This window comes from Protobothrops mucrosquamatus, unplaced genomic scaffold (assembly GCF_001527695.2).
Source record: "Protobothrops mucrosquamatus isolate PMUCROS unplaced genomic scaffold, P.Mucros_1.0 scaffold472, whole genome shotgun sequence".
NCBI classification, from domain to species: domain Eukaryota; kingdom Metazoa; phylum Chordata; class Lepidosauria; order Squamata; family Viperidae; genus Protobothrops; species Protobothrops mucrosquamatus.
In genome coordinates this window covers 456,588-478,627 of record NW_015386793.1, presented here as the reverse complement: position 1 = coordinate 478,627, position 22,040 = coordinate 456,588, and the positions used below count along the sequence as shown (strand labels likewise).

General features: G+C 38.3%; 1 protein-coding gene across 1 annotated transcript in view; it reads left to right on the top strand.

Moving 5' to 3' along the window:
• Nucleotides 1–22,040, top strand: part of NIBAN1 (niban apoptosis regulator 1) — an 88,034-nt gene that overhangs the window by 28,063 nt on the left and 37,931 nt on the right. The window contains exons 4-5 of the mRNA XM_029284262.1: nt 19,017–19,147; nt 20,306–20,437. Coding sequence (XP_029140095.1) covers nt 19,017–19,147; nt 20,306–20,437 — 263 coding nt within the window. The remainder of the gene's footprint in view (nt 1–19,016; nt 19,148–20,305; nt 20,438–22,040) is intronic.

Below are 22,040 nucleotides of genomic sequence, written 5' to 3'. Positions count from 1 at the left end.
AAGTACATTCCAACAGAGCATGCTAAACTCAATAAAAGCCCTTGAAACTGTTATGGCACAATTAATTCTAGATAGAGAGACCCAAACTAATTTTCTAAGATTATTGACTGTGTCTGGAAGACTTCCTTTGGCTGGGCCTTTCATGAAATAGCTGTTACCAAACAACAGACAGAAGTTTACTTTGGTTCCCTGCCTAGTTGCTGAAAGAGATCTTTGTATGTATGGAGATGCATATGGTAAAGATAACACGCCTTTTATTCTTTAGAATTACAGGTAGTCCCTGACTTACAACCACAATTTAGCCCAAAATTTCTGTTGCTAAGTGAGACAGTTAAGTGAGCTTTATTTTATGACCTTTCTTTCTACAGTTGTTACATGAGTCACTGCAATTGTTAAGTTAGTAACATGGTTGTTAAGTGAATCTGGCTTTGCTTGTCAGAAGATCACAAAAGGTGATCACATGATCCCAGGACTCTGCAACTGCCATAAATGCAAGTCAGTTGCCAAGCGTCTGAATTTTGATCACGTGACCATGGGGATGCTGCAATAGTTGTAAGTGTGAAAAGGGGTCCTAAGTCACTTTTTTCAGAGCCGTTGGAATTTCGAACGGTCATTAATGGATCTGTTGTAGGTTGAGGACTACCTGTACTGCAATTTCAGTGCACACATTATTTGAAACACCTATTTACAACAGTCCTTTAAATTTGACCAGTCTGAAGGTAAGTCAAATCTTCTTAAGAGTCCCAGAGGGGTCCATATCATAGCTATCGCATCTGGTTTTGGGGTGATTATCCAGGGGCTGCATTGCAAAACACATAGGGGAGGAGGCAAAATGAAAAGAAATGTTATTTCGTTTTTCATAATTAATCAACTGTCGTGGATAAACAGGAGTATGGTCAGACTTGTGAATGATAGTGATAGTGATCCTCGGTTAAAACTGTCAAAGGATTTGACAGAGAAATTTTAAAAGGGAGTTAGCTATTTAATGCAGATAAGTAAGAAGTGATGAAAATTGCAAGCCTAAAATCCTATCATCACTTATATATTTGTCAGGTCTGACTACCAGCAATCTTGTTAAAAAAAGAAAGAAAATATTTTTGATAAAAGATAAATTCCATGTAAAAAATTATGAAGAACGGGGTTAAAAAAAAACCAGAAACTGAAATACACACTTTAAATATTTGCTTAATAATAATAATAATAATAAACTTTATTACGGTCATAGACCAGCAATAGCCATCACTTTTTACAATATATTAAATAATAATAATATTTGCTTCCATTTGGAACATTGTGTACAACTGCTCTGATTGTTCCAAGATGAAGAGTGTCCTGCAATTGGAAAAAACAATTAAAATAATCAGTTTCCTCCATAAAAAAGCAAAGCAATAATATGTTTTTCAGGCTTCTTAATTCAGGGAAGGAAAAAAGGAGATGAAGAGGAATTATATGAAACGAGGGTGTGAAGTTAGAGAAGTTTTTAAACCTTCCATAATTATGATTGGAGGCCACCCAATTAAACTGAGCAGTAGAAGATTCAAGACTAGAGTCTTTTTTTCTTCTTTACACAGCCAAATAAACATGTACGATTATCTTCCCAAAGATGTGGTGATATTTAATTTTGGTGGGCTTAGAAAAAAATCAGACATAAATACTGGTAATATTTGTACCATCAGGTATTATTCATACCAGTTATAGAAAGGCTCCATATTCAGAGGTAACTCTGTCAGCTGTTTGGAGAAGCCGTGAAGGGAAACTGCGTAAGAATAACAGAATAACAGAGTTGGAAGGGACCTTGGAGGTCATCTAGACCAACTCCCTGCTCAGGCAAGAAATCCTAAACCGTTTCAGACACATGGTTGTCCAATCTCTTCTTAAAAATGTTCAGTGTTTTTAATTCTTGGAGGCTAGTTGTTCCGCTGTCAGGAATTGTCAGAAAATTTCTCCTTAGTTCATTAGAATGTTATATAGGTTCTGATCTGTTGGGTTCTTGGTGAGTTTGCTTTTTTTGCAGACGTTTTATGACCAAAATTACAAATGTGACAAGGGAAAGATAAAGTCTTGCACAGATTACATTTAATAGATTAAATATGGTAACCAGTCCATTTGACAGTCCATTGAGTCTGTCATCTATCCCTTAATAACTGTCTGATTTGGCACAGCAACCAAAGAGGACAGGTACAGACTTCAATGGATAGTTAGGACTGCAGAAAAAAACAATCTCAACAGCCTGCCTTCCATTGAGGACCTGTATACTGCGCGGGTCAGAAAGAGGAACGAGAAAATATCTACAGACCCCTCACATCCTGGACATAATCTATTTCAACTTCTCCTCTCAGGATACTGCTATAGAGCATTGTATGCCAAGACAACTAGACATAAAGATAGGTGTTTTTTCTCCTGTGCCATCATTCTGCTGAACACTTAATTCCCACAGCACTGTCTTATTTCTCATCTTTTTTCATCTTCTCATCTTTCCTACTGTCTTCTATTGGTTTTTTATGATTTATCAATTTCTACTCACTAGCCATTATTAAATTAGTGGTCAATAATATTTGTACTCTGACTGACCTTTTCCTACTATGTAGGAAAATAGATGTTTTCAGCTACTAATTTGCAGATGCAGCTGAACCTCAAGTCATTTCATAAGAGATATTGTGAAGTCACAGTGAGAATAGTTTTTCCTCGTTATACATATATACATATATTTATGTACATATAATGTGCATACTGTATATATAGAGGAATGTAGTACTTTTATTCAATACCTTGTTTCCAGCTGCCTCAGGGGTGTAATAAATTTGAATTTTGTTTTTCGTCATGTGTAACTTTTCTGAATAGAATCTGTAGTATAAGGATAGATTTGTGTCAGGAGCAAACAAGCAGATCTACAATTCAAACTATTTCATTGTATTCTGGCTATACTATAGGAATCTCCCGAGGCTGCTTGCCTTCCCTTGAAAACAGATGAGTAAGGTTCTATGGAACTTGGTGTGTATGTGGGGTCAGTCCTGGATCTCTTGTGTCTGCTCAGTGATTCAAGGCAGGGGTGCCCAACCCCTGGTCCATGGACTGGCACCGGTCCACAGAATGCCAGAAACCAGGCCTTGCAAACAGGTGAAGGCCCATCCGCGGGATACAGGCAGCACATAAACATCACAGCCCCTCCAGTCCACATAAAAACCTCTCTCCATAGAACCGGTCTCTGGTGCCCAAAAGGGTGAAGGCCACTGATTCAAGGCTAATTCCTATTTGAATCCCCGTCCTGAGTCACTGGGTGTTTCCCAACGCTTTGTGATCAAGGCATGTCAATTCAGTCAATAGTCATGCTTCCTGCATTGAAGAATACAAAATACTAGTGGAGGCATTTGTGGAGGTATTCATTCCTTGCACAGATCCAAAGCCCACAATGCGAAGAACACTTAAATATAGTTTCTGCTTTATACACCTAGGCTTCATATGTTGTGACTAAGAAAACAAAGGAGGCCCCTTGAAGAATATTCTATCCTCCAAGACTACCAGGTTGTCACCTGATTATGTGATCCATTTCTTTAAAATGTCTATAGCATTGCTCAGATGAGTTCCAGGTTATTTTGCCGGTGAGCGAAGGGATGCGATATTACAGGATTTTGGCAAAGATGCAAAGCTGAACATTTTTTGAATGAAATGTCAAATAATTTGGCCATCAAAAGCAGAGCTCTGTTGTCTGTAGACCGAAGATGGTGCAGAGGCTTATCTGAAATCTGGAGAAATCTTTATAATCTATTATGTGTACAAAAATCAATGACGCATAATTTGGATTTGCTTTTAAATGGGTGCTTAGAATCGGATCTGAGATTAGCATCACTTCATTGTAAGTAAATCCATTTATATTCATGTGAGAAACGATGCTTCCCAGGACCTCAGGTTTGGTAAATTATCTCTTAATCCACCTGTTGGATCTCTTGCTGTATGATTCCTGTGGTGAAAATCCACACAGAGCACTGCTGGAGAAAAAAAACTTTTCAATCTGTTGCCTAAATTCATTCTAGCTTTTAGGAAGCAAAGCTCTGCGGTGGAAAACAGTTTGATCACATCTTTCTTCCTTCTGATGTGTAACACACTGTACCTTATCAGCTCTGATTGAGAACTGAGTCTTGTTATTATGAATTTCAGATATCGGTATATATGATAATGAAGAATAATGTGTAATATGAAGTCTTTAAGTATTAGCAAAACCGGAATAATAAAAGCGATGGTAGACATGTCCCATTATAACACACTGGTGGAAATGCAGTTTTTACTCCATGTCTGTCTAATACCAATATTTACCTTCGGGCAAACGTCTGTGGAGATTCTCAGTCATCCAGGTCATAGTTATCCCAAAGATGCTTTCTCCAGAGCTGAAGAAGCTTCTTGGGTGAGAAGCGAAACATCTTGAAAAAAAAAGAAGAAAGTCAAGTTGCCTCGTGAAAAAAGCACCTTTGGGGTTACTTTAGGCATTTCTCAGGTCTCTCTCCCACCGCAATTCAGTTTTATTGTATTTCAGCTCATTTCTTCTGTAGTTAGCCTTCCCTAATCAGGTGCTGCTTCTGTTTACTGGGGGGTGGGGGGTGGAAAGTGAGGCAGACTTCCATGGTTGGTGTCAACAGCCATCTCTGAACAGCTGGTGCCTGAAATCCTGTTAGCACAAAGGTTGGGTTCACACATGGAACTGGTTTGTTTTACAGACCATACTGCCCAGATTTGCATAACACCCCAAGCCAAAACTGCACAGATCACATCATGGTTGAGAGCACTGGACAACAATGAGTTCCACTCTGCTGCTGAAACTTTTCCTAAGATGGCCTTGCAGAAGTGATTGGTTTTCGCTTAATCAACAGATTCAGCAGGGAATTTAGAGAAATCAAAATGTACTGTCTTTAATAGTTTTATTTGTTTTTTAAAATATTTGTTGTCTTCCTCTTTTGAATAGAAAACCCAATCGACCCTGTTCCAGGATTGTGCATATTTCTACCTGTCTCTGCTCTGACATTTGCCCTTCTAATTGTACAGTAACTTTTATCTGTCTGAATCACAACGGTCTCCAAGCAGATTTCCCCTTAACAGTGATGGGTGTTTTATTTATTTATTTTTAATTTATATTGGAAACATTCTGCTTTATTTATTTTTTATTGGCTGATAGAAAAGAAACCAGTGTATCTGATCTTATTAATGCATTATCAGAAAACTTACGCTTTCTAAGGCAAACTGTAACTCTTCTGTAATTTAGACTTTGGAGGAAAACCATAATCCTTAAATTATAACAGCAGATGAAATGCTAGGGTAGAGAGAAGCAGTTTGCTGCTCTTTTAAGGGGCATCTCTCCTGAATGTTGCATCTGCAGAAAATTCTCAAAAGAAATCACATAAATCTAGCAGAAATGGACTGTTTTTACGGTACTGACAAATTTAAGCAAAAAGTGCCTTTTCTGGATAAATATTGGATAAGTAGCAGAAGCAAAGATTTTCAACTTCTCTTTTAATTGTTACTATTCTATGGTGTTCCATGGATAAAGTAAACTTGGGGGGGGGGTTGTTAAATAAGATTTCCAATGGGAAGACATTTTTTTAGTGCAGTTTGAAAATCAAGGATTATAGGATGCGTCTGGGATGAGAAGAAACCTGCAAAGCAAAGCTTTTCTTCATGTGAAGAATTTTAACTTACACTGTCATTTATTTTAGAAATCATGCTTTTAAGGCTCTCCCTGAGATTATCAAATTCTTATTTGAAATGGTCTATAATCCTAAATAAGTAAATAAATAATAATCAACTTACTCTGAAGAAGTCAAAAGAAATTCAAAATAGAGTTATAAGAATTGCAGGGTTGATTTGTTCTCAAATTTTAATGCAAGAATTGCAATTTTCTTGAGAAAATCAGAACTATACCATCCATAATATTGAATGGGTGTGACTCCAAATAAATATATATAAATTAGTATTAGGAAGCTGTGATATAACTGAATTCACACATTCAACAAAATAAATAAAAAAAGCTGAGTATCAGAAAAAAACAATGTTGGCAAATTGACTTAAAAATAGAATAGGATAACATTATTGCAGGTTAAAACATGTTATATTTTAGACAAGTAGAGTTTTTTGAAATCATACTGTGCATTGGTAGAAGTGAAAAAATGATTCGATTTACAAGAATATTTAACATTAATTTGTGCAGGGTATTTTGGATTGAGAGGTTGAACTGAATCATGCTGCCTCACAAGCCCACCATTAAAAATATATTCAGAAATGGTCTTTTCTCATATTAAGGCTGTTCTACTTATGTAACTTTTTGGCTATCCTATTAATAGTCACTCTGTGAATTATGATCAGATTCATTGCTGTTGAGAATTCAGCCTCTGCTGGAATTGGGCTGAAGCTATGAACTTAAACTACAAATAGCAGATTAACCCTTAACTGATAGTCACATTGAGGACAGTCTATTAACACCCAAGTCCTAAACAGAGCGGTTCAAGAATAATTGACTTGTTCTTTATCTACATCCCAAAGTAAACCATTTTATGTAGTTTGCTTACTGTCAGGTCTGCCGTCAGGCCATGGATCAAATGATCTTTAAGGCAGAGCACCTGAGTCAGAATTGATAAAATGGAGGAGGTGGTGGTGGTTATAGGTCTGGTTACTTTAACTATTCCAAACTAAGGTTCACTTATGGCTTTGTATCTATTAGTCCTGCCCCCAAAGTAGGCAAGGATAGCCCCAAGAGGATCTGGTACCGCAGCAGTGTTTCCATTGCTTGTGGTTTGCTTTCCCACTATATGTGATGACTCTAGTGGTTGCTTGCAAAATAATAACATATGGGAAGACCCAGCCTGTGGAAACATAGAGGAATAGCTGGCTTCGAATGCGTTGATTCTTTTGAAACAGATTAGTTCTAAGGATGCAACATGTTAACCCATTCACTCAGATGGGACTCAGACTCGGCATTGAAGTTGATATTGTGGAGTCCCTCATGCTCCTCATAGTTGCATTTGGTACCTTCAGAATTCTCTGCCAAGTATTACTGGTTATGGCCAGAATATTATGTGCAAAACAGAAATCATGATGTAATCTCACTATGTGAAATCTATCTGTCTCCTCCTATAGGTTGTTTTCTTCCCTCTCAGCCAAGTAGATATCATGCCTTAATCAAATTCAGTAGATTGTCAGGAGGTGAGAAAATTGCCAGATAGGCCAGATGTTTTCCATCTCCCATGGAGAACATGGCATTTTTAAAAAGCCACACACAATATTGTTTTCTACAATTACATCCATATTTGCAATATAATGTGCAGGACTAATTATAGAAGACTGAAAGCATGATCTACTTACTTAGTCTACTGATTTGCAGTGAATTTAAGGCCTTTAGTAGATGCACCCTATTAGGATGAAGAAGATTGGATGGAGAAGAGGATTATGCTTGTGTACATTTACACATGCAGAACTATTCTGCTTTAAATTAGTAGACTAGCAAAACGCTGTGGACATAGTATACTTAGATTTCAGTAAGGCATTTGACAAAGTAGACCACAACCTACTTCTTGGTAAGTTAGAAAAATGTGGAATAGACAACATCACCACCAGATGAATTTGTAGCTCAGCTGGCTGACAAACCATACTCAAGAAGTAGTTCTCAGTGATACTAAATCCACATGGAGAGAAGTAAGCAGAGGGGTACCACAAGGCTCCATGTTAAGCCCAGCACTCTTCAATATCTTGATAAATGACTTAGATGAGGGAATTGAAGGGGAACTCATCAAATTTGCAGATGACATTAAACTGGCAGGAGTATCCTATACCCCAGAAGACAACTCAGGATCCAAAAAGATCTTGAACAATGGGCCCTATCCAACAAAATGAGTTTCAATGTGGAGAAAAGCAAAGTTTTACATTTAGACAGGAAAAATCAAAGGTACAAGTACAGATTAGGTGAGACCTGGCTTAAAAGCAGCAACTGTGAGAGGGACTTTGGAGTCCTAGTGGACGATCATTTGACTATGAGCCAGCAGTGTGCAGCAGCAGCCAAAAAAGTTAATACAATCCTGAGTTGTATAAACAGAGGCATAGAATCAAAACAAGGCGAAATATTAGTACCTCTTTAGAAAACTCTAGTAAGACCATACCTGGAATACTGCAACCAGTTTTAGTCAACATACTACAGAAAAGATATTGAGGCTTTGGAAAAAGTTCAGAGAAGAACAGCTCAGATGATCCAAGGCCTGGAACCTAAAACATATGAAGAAGTGTATGAAGTAATGATTAAGAACTTTGATTAAAAATAGGTAGATCCAACTTTAAGACTGCCTTCAGTCACAGAAACATACTGGGGCCAATCAGTCTCATCTCAACTTACTTTTTTAGAACTATTTTTGTGAGGACTAAAAAAAGGGAAACCCCAGCATAAGCGGACTTGAGTTCCTGCAGTAAGATGGGAACTCTTAACAAGTAAATACGCCCTTCCATGGCAAATGGTGTCTGTCTGTCATCATTTAATGTAATAATATTATAGGAACAATTCCAAAAAGTCACCCTTAGAGAAGAAATCATCACTGCTAAAGTTCATATAGCCTGTTTATTGACTGGGCATGTTTATCCATTAGAAATCAAATTAGATGAAATGCAGCCTACTGATTTCACTGGAATCTCTTAGATACAATACAACTTGTGAAGAAAATTTAGTGAAAACTGTAAAAATTGGATTTGAGATGATAAACATTTGGAGAATTATGGCTATATGTAACATGTAGTTATGATAGCCTGAGTTTAACCAGCTCCTTTAATGATGTCTACTGTAATTAAATGATGATGTTATGCAGGGTACATAGATTGCTGGGGGTGTTGTAAAACTAACAAATCAGTTTAAAAAAACCTCAGTGTAAATGTAATTATTATGTTAGAGTGTTTGAGAGGGAACAGATTTCTGCTTTATTTTTGGTATTTTCTGACCAACAGAAAATTGGTACGTTGCTTTCAAAGTCCTCAAAACTGGGAACTGAAAGGCTGGATTAACACATCATGCTAAGCAACAGTTCAGTAAATAAGTCAAAGCAGTTGAGTTTACATTTTACTGTAAGCCATAATATGTGTCGGAAAACCCTAAATTAAGCTCATTCTCATAAGAGCTCCCCATTGTGCAGGTATGGAACCCTGAAGATCTGCATTGCATCGATTCATCTGAGACCTGCCACTCTTTTTTCCCTGGCCTTTGGAAACTCTAGAGGTTATACCCCTTGTGTAGCACTCCTGTTTGTTGTGAGGCATGACTATTTTCTATAGCAAACACGGGGGAATAGATAATTGATTTTAACAGAGCATATCTGTTAAACTCGGTGGTTCTAAACCTTGTTCCTGCTCCAGCAGTATAAGTAAGAAACATGCAGCCTTAAAATATACAAACTCGCTGGCACTCTTGATCCATGACCCTCCTGATTTGTGAAGGCAGCCAGGGAGTTGTGCCGCAGCTTCAGAGGTCTTGCATGAAGCAGATTATCTGGATTTTTTTCCAGTTAGTATTTAGACCTGAATATGGAAAGAAAATGGCATGGGTCCGGCTTTTGGATTATCTATGGCGTGGACAAGATAGTGGCTGTGGGATAGTGGTATCCATCTTTCCTTTTCTTGACCTCTTGGAAGCTTTCAATAGTACGGTATCCTTCTGGACTGATTCAGAAGATTGGAGGTGCCGAGCACAGTATTGTCCTAGTTCATCTCCTTTACAAGGTTGGTTCCAGTCAGTGATGATTGGGGAGGAGAGTTCCTGCCCTCTATCCTACTATTTGAGGTGCCCACAGGGGTTAGTGTTCTCCCCTGTCCTATTTAACATCTACATGAGAGCATTGGGTGAGTTCATCCATTGCCATGGGGTAAAGCATCTTCATCTTCAGTATGCTGATGCTACTCATTTGTACATCTACACCCCTGGTGAATTAAGGGATGCTGTAGACATCCTATACCAGGGGTAGTCAACCTTGGCTCTTTTATGAATCGTGGACTTCAATTCCCAGAATTCAGCTGGCTCAGGAATTCTGGGAGTTGAAGTCCACGAGTCATAAAAGAGCCAAGGTTGACTACCCCTGTCCTACACTGTTATCTGGAAGCGGTGAGCATCTGGATGAGGAACAACCGGCTTCAATCAAACCCTGGCACGAGTGAGTGTCTTTGGGTTTTGAGCCCCTCTGGTTCTGGGACTCTACTTTAAAAAGTGTTACTCTTAACGAGAATTGGCCTGCAAGCATGATGAAATCTTAGGTGATTTATCAGCTTCTTAAGCTTTTAGCTTTTTAATGTTAAGTTAATTTTTATTTAACCTGAAGTCTTAGTGGACATTGTCTAGGAGTGTCCTGTGTACCATGCTGATGACCTCTGATGCAACCCCCCCCCCCAAAAAAAACCAACATAAGATTAATTGCTTCCATCCCACAGTAATCAGAATGGCTTCAGAAAGTGTGGAGGTCATGAATTTGTTCTCTAGATATATATTCCTTTTATACTGTTGTTTTCTTCCTGTTTCTTTTTGTTGCCTAGCTGTATAAAGGGAAATGGGATGCCTTTTCATATATGCTTTAACCATATGGACCATGATTCATTTCAAAAACTGTGCTTGGATACAAGTTGGTTTCCAAATGTAAACAAGCTAAAATACACCCTTATGATTTAAAATTATTATTCAGTAAGTCGAGTAAGGTCTTGTGGCCTAAAAAGGATTAAGGTCTTGCTTTTCCTCTTTGTGTGCCTTATATTTTAGTAACAGGAAATGTGGTCAACTAAAACATTTTGTTTTTCCTGTAAGATTCAACATTAGCAGGTGTTAGTTGCATTGATAGAAAAGCGTCCAACTGCTTAACAAAGGCTATGCCCTAGGAAATGGTATTAGTTATAGACTTTTCAGCTTCAAAAGAACTTTTGATCCCATTTTTCTGCATTGAAATTTATTATGGAGCAACCAAATGAAAGTCATCCAGTATAACTATGTGATTAATATAGGACTCAGTCTATAAGTTATTCTAGAAAATGTATGAAGCACCAGTCCCATATTTGCAACTTTAAAGGCATGTGGATACACATATTCTTAGTGCTAGATCCATAACAAATAAATGCCTAGTGTGCAGGCCACTAAAGTTTTGGACACTTACGTTGTTGTATAGCAGTACAAGAGCTCAGAAAGAGTGGAGGATAGGGGAGCCTGGCATGCTATGGGGTTGCAGAATCAGACATGACTTAACAACTGATCAAGAACTAAATTAGTTAAGATGCAGAATGCATCTTTTGATTTAATATGAAATTTTTTAAAGGAGCAGTATTGGTCAGTGTGATAATTAGAACAAGCCATTGGAACCACTGAAAGTATTTGTGTCAAAGCAAATGGTGGTACTACTGAAAGAAAGAATGACTGGAGGAAAGGAAGACCATCTGACCCGGCCGAGCAGTTTAGCACATCCTTTAATCTGGTAGTGCTATGCTTTAAATTCCACCCCCCACATTATGCTCTTTTAGAGAATTGTGATAATCCAAAAATGATACAGTGAATTGCTATTACCGGTAGGGTAGGTTATTTTTCTCTCTAATTAAGAAAAAATCTTGTAATTGTTAAAAGAAATTTCAGAGGATGTAAAAAAGCTAACGGAACTTACACATTGTTTATTGGCCTTCATTTTCCTGACGCAATATTATTTAAATTTCAGATGGACTAGTGAATGGCTAGTTTTCAGTTTCTGTTATAAACGTGAAAACAAGAGTGAACCACTCTTTAGTTGACATATTGTCTTCAATCTAATTTCAACTTCCTCAGATGCTTTGCCTGACATATTTTTTAGAATTAGGTTAAAGCTCTGTCTGCAATCACTATTTTAATTTACCGTACTATATGAGAAAGGAAATACGCAAGCCAGTCTGATTCTCCCCCCAAAATAAAACATCCCCCCACCCACCCAATGACTTTTCCAGCTGTTGTGGCTGAGGCTGTTTTCCTGTTACAATAACAGTGGAATGCAAAAAGTCTAAAGCTATATCATTATGGTTATTGGAATTGTTTTCCTTAGTACATTTTGTTATGTGAAATATCCAGTATGGAAATAACAGCCTAAGAAAACTGGCTGCCACAAATTTCCTTCAATGGTACTAGGAGACGTAATTTATATAATAAGATTTATTAAGCCCTATTTCTAGCTTTCTTACAATAGATTTTAGATTGCTTGTTGCTGCTGCTCTTTTTCAGCTCCAGTAGCCACTTTTGTAGTATGGCACAAGAAAGGGTCAAGCAGAATTCTCTGGTAATGCATGTCAGGAAGCGGGGGACAATTATGTAGCTGGTCCATTCATAGTTCTGCAAATGTAACCTTCCAGCTGGGGGACACTCAACAGCAAAGCACCGAACAGGAAGTTGGATCAACCAATCAGCATGCAAGATGCAAACCTCTGCCAAACACACAGTTGGGATTTGGGAGGTGAGCATGTCAGCCCATCTGCAGCCATCTGCAACTTATGCTAATCCATCAACCCCTCCACAGCTTCGGTATGCAGTGACACTTGTGTGCAGTTGCGGGCAACTCTACAACAAGCTTAACTCAGAGCCCTTGAGAATCTATTCATACCTAAGCCAATATAAAACTAAATGCTCCTTAAGAACTCCAAACATATCCTTCAAGTGCAAACAGATCTGTAAGTTGAGAACAAAGGAGCTAACAGATTCTCAGTATCAGGAGAACAAGTGTCGTTGACTGAGATGGGCGCCCATAGAAATTGAGCAAATAAGTAAATAAAATAAACAAACTAGGGAACCAGGTTTATGTATCACACTAACCAAACCAGGAATGAGCTATCCTCGTGTCTTTAACCACCAAGTACGCATGGTCTCTCAGTAGTGCCTTTAACTATCAGAGTTAAATCATCAGAGTTAACTTAATGCTTACCTTCTGTATGAACTTTCTCTAGTAGGGCAGACCAAATTTAAAAATTTACAGTACAATTTTAATGTATTTACTGAAAATTAAATATCCATCCTTTGGGCTCAACCATTGTAAAGGGTGAAGAGAGAACTAAAATTCTAAAATAAAAAGCAATAGTAATTAAGATGAACTAAATTGGCAACATGTAATTTCTTCTCTTATCCTTATTTGTACTGGCTGAAGACCAAGATCTCATTTTAATCACAACATTGATTCACAATTTGTCTGGCATAGAATTCCATTTTCTTTCATTTTTACAAAGGGCTGGGAAAATGTAAGATTTTTGAAATTTAGGTTTTGGTTGAAAAGATGTAAAGTATTATTAGAAAATGTGGAAATGCAGAACTGTAAACACGTATGTATAAACAAAAAACCGATGTCTTTACAAATGAAAATAATTTCAATTGATCTAGTAAGTAACAAATTAAGCTTATCTATCCAGCTGTTAGTGAAATGTCCATTCCCTTTTTTAATTCTGTTTAGGTTTGGAATTAATGAGGTCTTCACCCAAGATCTGAAATTAAACTTTTCAATATTTAGCAGTTTGCAAGAGTAGTCTTCCTCTTACTAAGAAGATTGAGAATAAGTATCATGCTTTTAAAAATAAATTTTTAAAAGTGGATATTGGCAGCACCCAAACAAATGAAATTTCTTTTTGGATCCACTGTTCTCTAACTTATGTGACGTATAAAATGATAAATGGAGTGTTGATAAGTCTATCCCATGCATAAAACTAATAATCTGTTAGGATAACTGCCAGTGGTAAACTTTGAAAAACAAAGTAGGGACACTGTCAAAAGTAGTTCCTGAAATGTGCAACTCTTTCAAGACAGCTCGAAAAAGTGCTGCAGAGAGCAAAGCCAAGAGCAGATGAATTTAATTGTATAAAACAAAATTAAAAATGAAGTTTTCAATTTTTTAAAATCAAAAATTAATTTTTAATTAAAATTAAAAGCAGAAGCCTCTAACATTAAGAATCACAAGAGTTTGACCATTTTGTTTTTGTTTTTTTTAAAAATAGGACATTTCTGATTACAATCTATAGCTTCTGTGTACCACTGTGGCTTCTATGGATCCTGGATTGGTGACAGTTATCATAGGGAGTCATTTGAAAGTGATTTTCATATAATGACCATTAGATGTGCTTTGGTGAATAAATGTAGGTACCGTTAGGCCATGTGCACATAACGTTGTGGGTGAACGGTTGCTGCAGCAATAAAAATCATTGTTAATGTTGCAAAGATTTAAATTTAGCAAAAGAAGAAATAATTGCCATTTAAGTTCATTTAAGTTCAAGGATTCAGGCTTTCTCTCTAGCAAACAAAATTATTATTTGGTTTGCCCAAAGGTTTTAATTAGCTAAAAAATGTAGTAAAACTCTAACATTCAAAACTGCAGAAATCTTCTTGGCTTCAATACTACAGTTTTAATCATTCCAAGAACTCCTTCACCTTTCCAGTGGTGTTGGGATTGTCTATAGGTGTTTCTGAAGACTATAANTGTTCACTAAACTCATGGCTGCAAAATTTGCTTTTTCATCAGCTTAGGGAAGAAACATTTTGTACCCTGGTCAGATGTTGCTAAGCATGGAGAGTTTCCAGTCTAGTGTGCATGACAAAACGGAAAGGGTGGTGAGTTTGCATTTAATGGAAATCAGAGCCCAGATGTGTATTTCATGGATATCCTAGTGTGTCAGTAGGGAATGGGAAATCAGTTTAGAATTTCAGTGTGGTGTGAAGTTCTGAACTTAGCAAGCAACTGGAACTTGTTTTAAATTAATTTTCTACGAAGCTGTCCCTAGTTTAACCACGATTCACTGAATAGACTGCAATGGCTGATTTCCATTAAATGGCTGCAGTTTATTCTTTAACTTGTTTCACAAAAAGCAAACCCAAGCTGTTTAGGGCTTAACACGCAACATGAATGAAGCTACCATGTTGCTTTTCATTCAAATAACCTTTTTTTTTAAAGATGTAAGAAAATGGCTTTGAATGAGCAGAGTGTTTTGTTGCAGAGGAAGGGACTGATTTCATTCAGTGCCAGAAAACTACAGGATGTATGTACCTCAGTTTATATGCATTGTTTTAAGATTAGGAAAGAAAGAGCAGGAAACAATTGGATCAGCTTTAGGATATTTCCAAGGAATGGAAAAGTTCCAATGTAAATCACAGGAAGGGCCTCACAATGAGCAGACAGCAAGATATTTAATAGACACTTTGTGTATGGATATGACTATATATAGGCTTTTATATGCTGATAAACGCTCCCTGAAGATTTGCATCTGTTATAGTTGGGCTTGTTAATGTTTCTGTGGTTCATAAAATGGATTGTTATTGCTCTTCAACCATGGTGTATGGACTACAGATAATCTTTGATTTACGACCATAATTGAGCCCAAAATGTCTGTTTGCTAAGCGAAACTGTTAAGTAAATTTTACCCCATTTTATGACCTTTCTTGACTAGGATTGTTAAGTGAATCACTGCAGCTGTTAATTTAATAACACGGTTGTTAAGTGAATCCGGCATCCCCACTGACTCTCATGGTTCCGACAGATGAAACTCTTCAAAAGAACATCGAGGCACTGTTTACCTTAAAGACACTTTTATTCGAGAAACAAAGTATCGGCACTACATAGTCGAAACCAAAAACTGAACTCCCCTCCCCTGGGCACAAAGTAGCAAAGCACAATTCCCTTCTCCAATCAACAGTCATAAATCACATTTCCCAATTAGCTTGAAGCGCAGGCTTTCTCCCCAGCTCTCCAGCCTGCCAAATCTTTTATCAACTCTGGGCACAGTAACCTTGGATTCCCACAGCTGAGTTATTATTGTTATGACTAACTGGACTCTCATCCACATCCGCCCTCCCAGCATCAATTAACTCTAAAAACGAAAGAGAAAAGATGGCTACATTTCCATCTGTTGTCAAAGCAAAAACATCCGATGTTAGCAGCGTTGACACTGACTTTGCTTGTCAGAAGTTTGCAAAAGGCGACCACATAACTCTGGGACACTGCAACCATCATAAATACGTTTCAGTGGCCAAAAGTCTGAATTTTGATCATGTGACCATGAGGATACTGCAAGGGTCATATGTGTGGAAAACGGTCATCAATCACCTTTTTTCAGTGCCTTTTGTCACTTTGAACGGTCACTAAATAAACTGTTGAAAGTCCAGGAATACCTGTACCATGGACCCAGTGCAATAATCCTTTACAGTCCTTTTCTTGAAGTTTGGAAACTTTTTGATTACCTTTTGCTGGCCACTGGTTGATATTGAATGCTCAGCTCATTGGGTTTCAGCCAAAACCAGCATGACTGCTCTTACGTGCAGAAGAGGGGAGGCAAGCTGATCCTGGACCTCAAGCAGTAAAAGTCTGTCTGCTTTTGAGGCCTCACCCTCTTGGGATTTTGCAGCGCTGAGGAATACCATAACGTATGTTTGGGATGCTTCTTGAGAAATAGAGCAATATGAGGAAAAGAATTCCATAGGCATTTGCTTTGTAAAAGAAGAATTGCTTCACCCTCTGGGAAGGTTCTTGTTTGAAAGATTAAAAACTCTGGCATGTGTAATTCTGTTGCATCTGGAGATGACAGTCTGGACCCTATCTTTGGGATCCTGGTCATGCTTCTCCAGGATTTCCAAGGAAATCTTTGCCTCCTTTAGTTCTTGGCTTTCCTTTCACTCCCCAGCTGGGGACAAGCAGAGAAGTCTAGCACATTAATTGAAAACTTTGGCTACAGTTCACATTAAGCAACTGCAATATGCATGCCAGAGATTCAAGACCAAATTTGGAAATGTGCTAGTAAGGGGCACGGGGTGTGGGGTGGGGAGAGAGCATTTCTCCAATCTTTTGAAATATATACAGGATTAAAAAAAAGATTGTTTCTATTGATCGTTTCTATAGAACAGGGCTTTTCAACCTTTTCACCCATTGTACCACTTTTAGGATATGGCAACATCCGAGTACCACCTAGCAAGGGGTCAAAAACTTGATGATCCCCCCCCAAAAAACAGGAAAAAAGTGATAAAGTACAAGTAGTCCTCGACTTACAACAGTTCGCTTAGTGACTGTTTGAAGTTACAATGGCACTGAAAAAAGTGCCCCCCAAGCCACAGCCGAGCAAGACACCTGCCTGCCCGCCCGGCCACGCTCTTCCTCCTGTCCGAGGTTTTCATTGTTGTGAGCATTTCTGTTGAGGATTGGCAGCGGGGGTGGGGTGGGGGGTGTTTGGTTTTTATTCCCCCCGTCTGCTGGGTGGTTGCAGCAGGTTTTGGTCACTTCACATGACCCTGGGACACTGTGACTGTCATAAATATGAATCAGTTGCCAAGCATCTGAATGTAAATCACAAGACCCTGGAGATGCAACATTCCAGCTAATCGGCGCTTCTTCTGGGCTCAGCAGAAGCCCCAGGATCAGCACCAAGCTCCCGTTGGATCCTGGCGCTGATCCTGGCGCTTCCGCTGAGCCCTGACAGCCCTGCAGCTCCAGCCTTCTCTCACTCAGGCTTGTGCGGTGCTGCCACCTGTTCAGCTCATTCCCCTCCCCCGCTACCACTTTTCTAGGATGGTCGCGTACCACCTGCCAGGTGCCAATGTACCACAGGTGGTACCCGTACCACTGGTTGAAAAGCCTTGCTATAGAAGTTCGCTTCTCGAACATTTTTGCATGAGATCATTCTGATGTAACAAACTCTTAATTGGCTGATTTGTACAGATCAAGTACAGTCAGTCCAAGCATAGAAATTCAAGAAATGGCGAGTTCTCATAATGTTTTCTTTGGTGTTTCTTGTTTAAAAATCTGAGAGATTACAGTAGTAGGAAATCAAATCTGAGAGATTATAGTAATAGGAAATATTTCAACTTGCAACAGGGACGGTCAATCACATGGATGTCTCCATCCACTGTAGAAACTTCCATGTCCCAACAAGAAGACTCGGTTTTTATAGAGAGAGAGATATAGAATTAGATATACAGTATAGATATTTCAGTTATGATTTCTTATTACTGCAATCTCAGATTATACATATGGCGCAAGGCTTTAGAAAGACAATGAAAATTTGGCTGTTTCCTTTCGGTCAAGATGCGTAGAATTCTTACATGGAAGGGTATGATACATTTGAATACTTGATTATTAATGAATTGTTATATTTATTTTAGTTGGTGATATTTTGTTCGGGGTTATTTTTGTTTATCAGTTTACTGCATGCTTCTCAGGGTTTCATTGTTTAAATGGGGCAACTATATATATGCTGGAAATGAATCAATAATCCTTCTGTGAGCGAGGCTAGACTGAGAGAGAACATGATTAGTCAAAGTTCCCCAAGGGGCTCCTGTAACTAAGGCTGGATTTAAACCTGGGTTTCCCCTGTTTGGAGTCCCAAATTAAGTGCTACATTCTCAATAGCTACAGTATTTCTCCTTTAGAAGCAGGAGAGAAATAGATCTGTTACTCTGCTGCATGTGGCCTGAAATCAGATAAGTAAAAGTGTTATGCTTGAGGACTGTTATCTGCTTCTGGAGCTAATCAAATACACTGGCACAAGAACAAGGAGATTTCTTTAGGTGATATCTGTCTCATTATGGTTTTTTTTAAAAAGGCCAGAACCAGGATTAGGTCAGATAAAACAAAAGCCTATTTGGTCAGGGAACCTTAGCATTCATAATAGAACCTTACTTTGCTTCTCAGTACAGTTAAATGTACAGTGGTACTTTGGTACTTAACTGCTTTGAAACTCATCAAATTTAGTACTCAACACATTTTGACTTGAAAATTTTGTCCCGGTATTCATCGTTTGTTTGATACTCAAAGCACAAGCTAGAACTTATTGGTGCCAGCTGCCTTGTGATTCATTTCATTATTCCTTAGGGGAAAAATAGTTTGGTACTCATTGTTTTTAGTACTCATCACACCTCCCAGAACCAATTAATGATGAGTAACAAGGTACCACTGTAGTTTTATAGCCCATTTGCAGAAAACGTTTTCTAAAATAGTTTGGGAATGGAGCAAAATGGTGCCTAAATGTGATACTGTATATTTAACATGCCTTTTCAGGAAAGACCGAAGCGGTGATCAGAAACTTCAGCCCACACTATAAGCGCCAATATGCTGTGTCCTTTTGCAAACAGATCCAGAATGAGCTGGAACAAAATAGAGATCTGCAGTCTCAATTCTTAAAAACAAAGGTAACAAAAAGTATTATTCATATATCTTTCTATGTTTCCACCCCATGTTTTGGGCTATTGATGTCAGCATTGCAAGGTGAACTATACAGGAAATACAGACAGATGAGCTAATTCTACTTCACTGTAAAGCTACATAAACAAAGTCTCATAAGTCCCAAAATACATTTCTCTTCCTATCTCCCTTTGCAGCCCATGAAACTCAAGAGTCCCTTCTGAGCTATTCACCCAACCTACATTCCTCCTACAGGCTAAGCTGCCATTTATCTGACCATTTCCTTGGCTTCATCTCTTTGCCCAGTCTCCCAAGATTATCCCACATGCTATTACCATTGGCCATATCTTCATTATGCATGTTGCTATCATCTCCATCTGAGTTCAGATGCACCAGTTCCCTTCCTATCTTCTGTAATTCAGACTCATTGTAGTTGTTATCACAATCTGGCAAACTGTGTTTGAAGGTTCTAGTTGGCTATGAGGTTACTAGCTGATCATGTCCTCATTTGTGGTCTAGTTCACACATCAAGCTAAGCCTGAATGTGATTTCATTTGGTTTTACCTTTGTGCATTATGCAAAAAAGATTTCTGTGTGAGTGATAATTTATGCCTTAGTCAAGATGCCAATTTATCTATTCTAGGTTTGTTTAATTGACCAGTATTGAGGAAACTATGATTTAATGCATGAATACAGTTATCCTCTTTGAGTTGCATCTGTTTCACAAGAGCCTATGTTGTGCTTCCCAAGAGCTCTGTTGAACCACAAATGATGAAAATACCTAGATTCCTGTGCAAAAAGTATCAGCATGTACTTTAGGCTAGAGAAAATGAAACCATTTAGAAACAGGCTTCATGGCTAATAAATTTAATGAATTAACTAACTAGCTAAATAAATAAATACTGTAAATTGGTTTTGTTTCCAAGCCCTTTTCCTCTCAAGCAGAATATTCAGGCTCATCTGAAAGCTGAATTTGAGTGTACAGGGCTCAGATACAGTATAATCTTGCTGTAGTAGCATGAAAAATCTCATACGTTCATATCAGTGCTTTGAAGTTCCACACCAATCTTTCCAAGAGGCTAGACCCTTTCGCCCACTTTACAAAAGAAAAGGAAAATAATATTTGTAAGAAGCTCATTCTGTTTCTTGGTATCATTTTTCTATAGCCACCTGGATCATCCAGCATGGTCCTTTATGAAGGAGAGGTGTCACATTTTGCTGAAGACCTGAAGAAATGGAAAGAGAGATACATAGTAATTAAAAATAATTACGCCGTGGAAAGCTTTGAAAGCAAAGAGGTACACTGTTGATTTATTAAGTTCTGAGGCAAGCATGATGCTTAGCACTGCTGATCTGTTGGGTTCTATTCTGAAATCCAAAATGGTGAATGCGTATACTTTTTGAGCCACTCGGCACATTTGTAACCCTTGGAGCATATTATAGGCAGATGTGTAAAATAAAATACTAATTTACACATTGACAGAATGGGAATTGAGGTGCTTTGCTAACTCATTCCTGAAGTCCACCCTGGGAAATTTCGATCAACCCACGTTTATGCCCCCCCCCTTCTTGGCAGTTGGACATGCTTCCCTTAAAAGTCTTGAGCTGTAGCCACCCATGATTTCTGTTCTTCAAGAACATTTATAGACAACCTTAAAAATAAAGAGAGTAAAATGGGATAGCAATTTATAATACCCATGTTTCCCCGAAAATAAGACCTGGTCTTATTTTTTTTTATTTTTTTTTGCCTCCAAAAGAGGCACCAGGTCTGATTTTCAGGGGATGTCTTTTATACTCACTGAGAGCCCCTCCCAGCCGGTCCACTTCTACTGGCCGAAGGAACAGCTTCATTCTGCAGGTGCATTCCGGCCTGCATCTTGCATTCAGGCCTTTCCGGAAGGCCTATGCAGCTGAGAACCAAGCTATGGATTGAATCCATAGCTCTGTTCTCGGCTGCAGAGGCCTTCTGGAAAGGCCTGTGACTGAGAACTGCAGGCCTCGCTGTAGAAGACGCCGCAGAAGAAGTGGGCCGTTGAGGAGAGGCCTGGCTGCAAGGTAAGTGGATGCGGGGCATGTGGGGCAGCTCCACCCTCCCACCCCCGCCCTAGCTTGGTTTTTAGGTATGTGCCTCGCCCCAAAACTAGGGCTTATTTTGGGGGCAGGGCTTATATTAGGCCCATCCCCAAAAATCAAGCTAGGGCTTATTTTTGTGGGAGGCCTTATTTTCGGGGAAACACGATATGTTGTTTTCCATTTTTAAAAAAAAGTTTTAAGAAGATGTTAGTATTCTAAAGTGGTTGTCTTTTTATCCAGGCCTCAAATTATTCTGCTCCAAGGACATAAACTGTATATGAGTATTGCCATTTTCCAATCTTTTTTGTGTCTCGTATTTTCTTTGTGCCTTTGAGAAATCAACACCTCCAAAAGACATCAGTCTTTTCCACCACCTATCCCATTTGTCTGCATTCTTTTCCACTTTGTAGCTTGATGTATTCCCAATATGTGATTAGAGATAGATGTTTTCAAGGTCAGACAACTGGAGGTAAGCAAGGTTACTGAAAGTCATGAAGTCGTCAAAGGTGATTAGCAGACTGTTGTGCCATCTTGGGAGGTTATAAATTTGATATTTTTGTGATGGAAAGTTCCAAGTAAATTCCTAGGTATTTAAAAGACTTGATTTGATTATTTTTTTTTTCACCATACACCATACACCATACACCAAAACTACATAAACATAAATCTTTTCTTCTAACAGAACAGTGCTTTACATTTTAAATGTTCTTTACATCTTATTTACATTTTATATACATCAATAATTATATCTTTTTCTTTCTCTGTTCTAGCCAATTATAACATTTATTCCAAATTTCATAAAATTCTGACGTCTCCTTATCTTTTAGT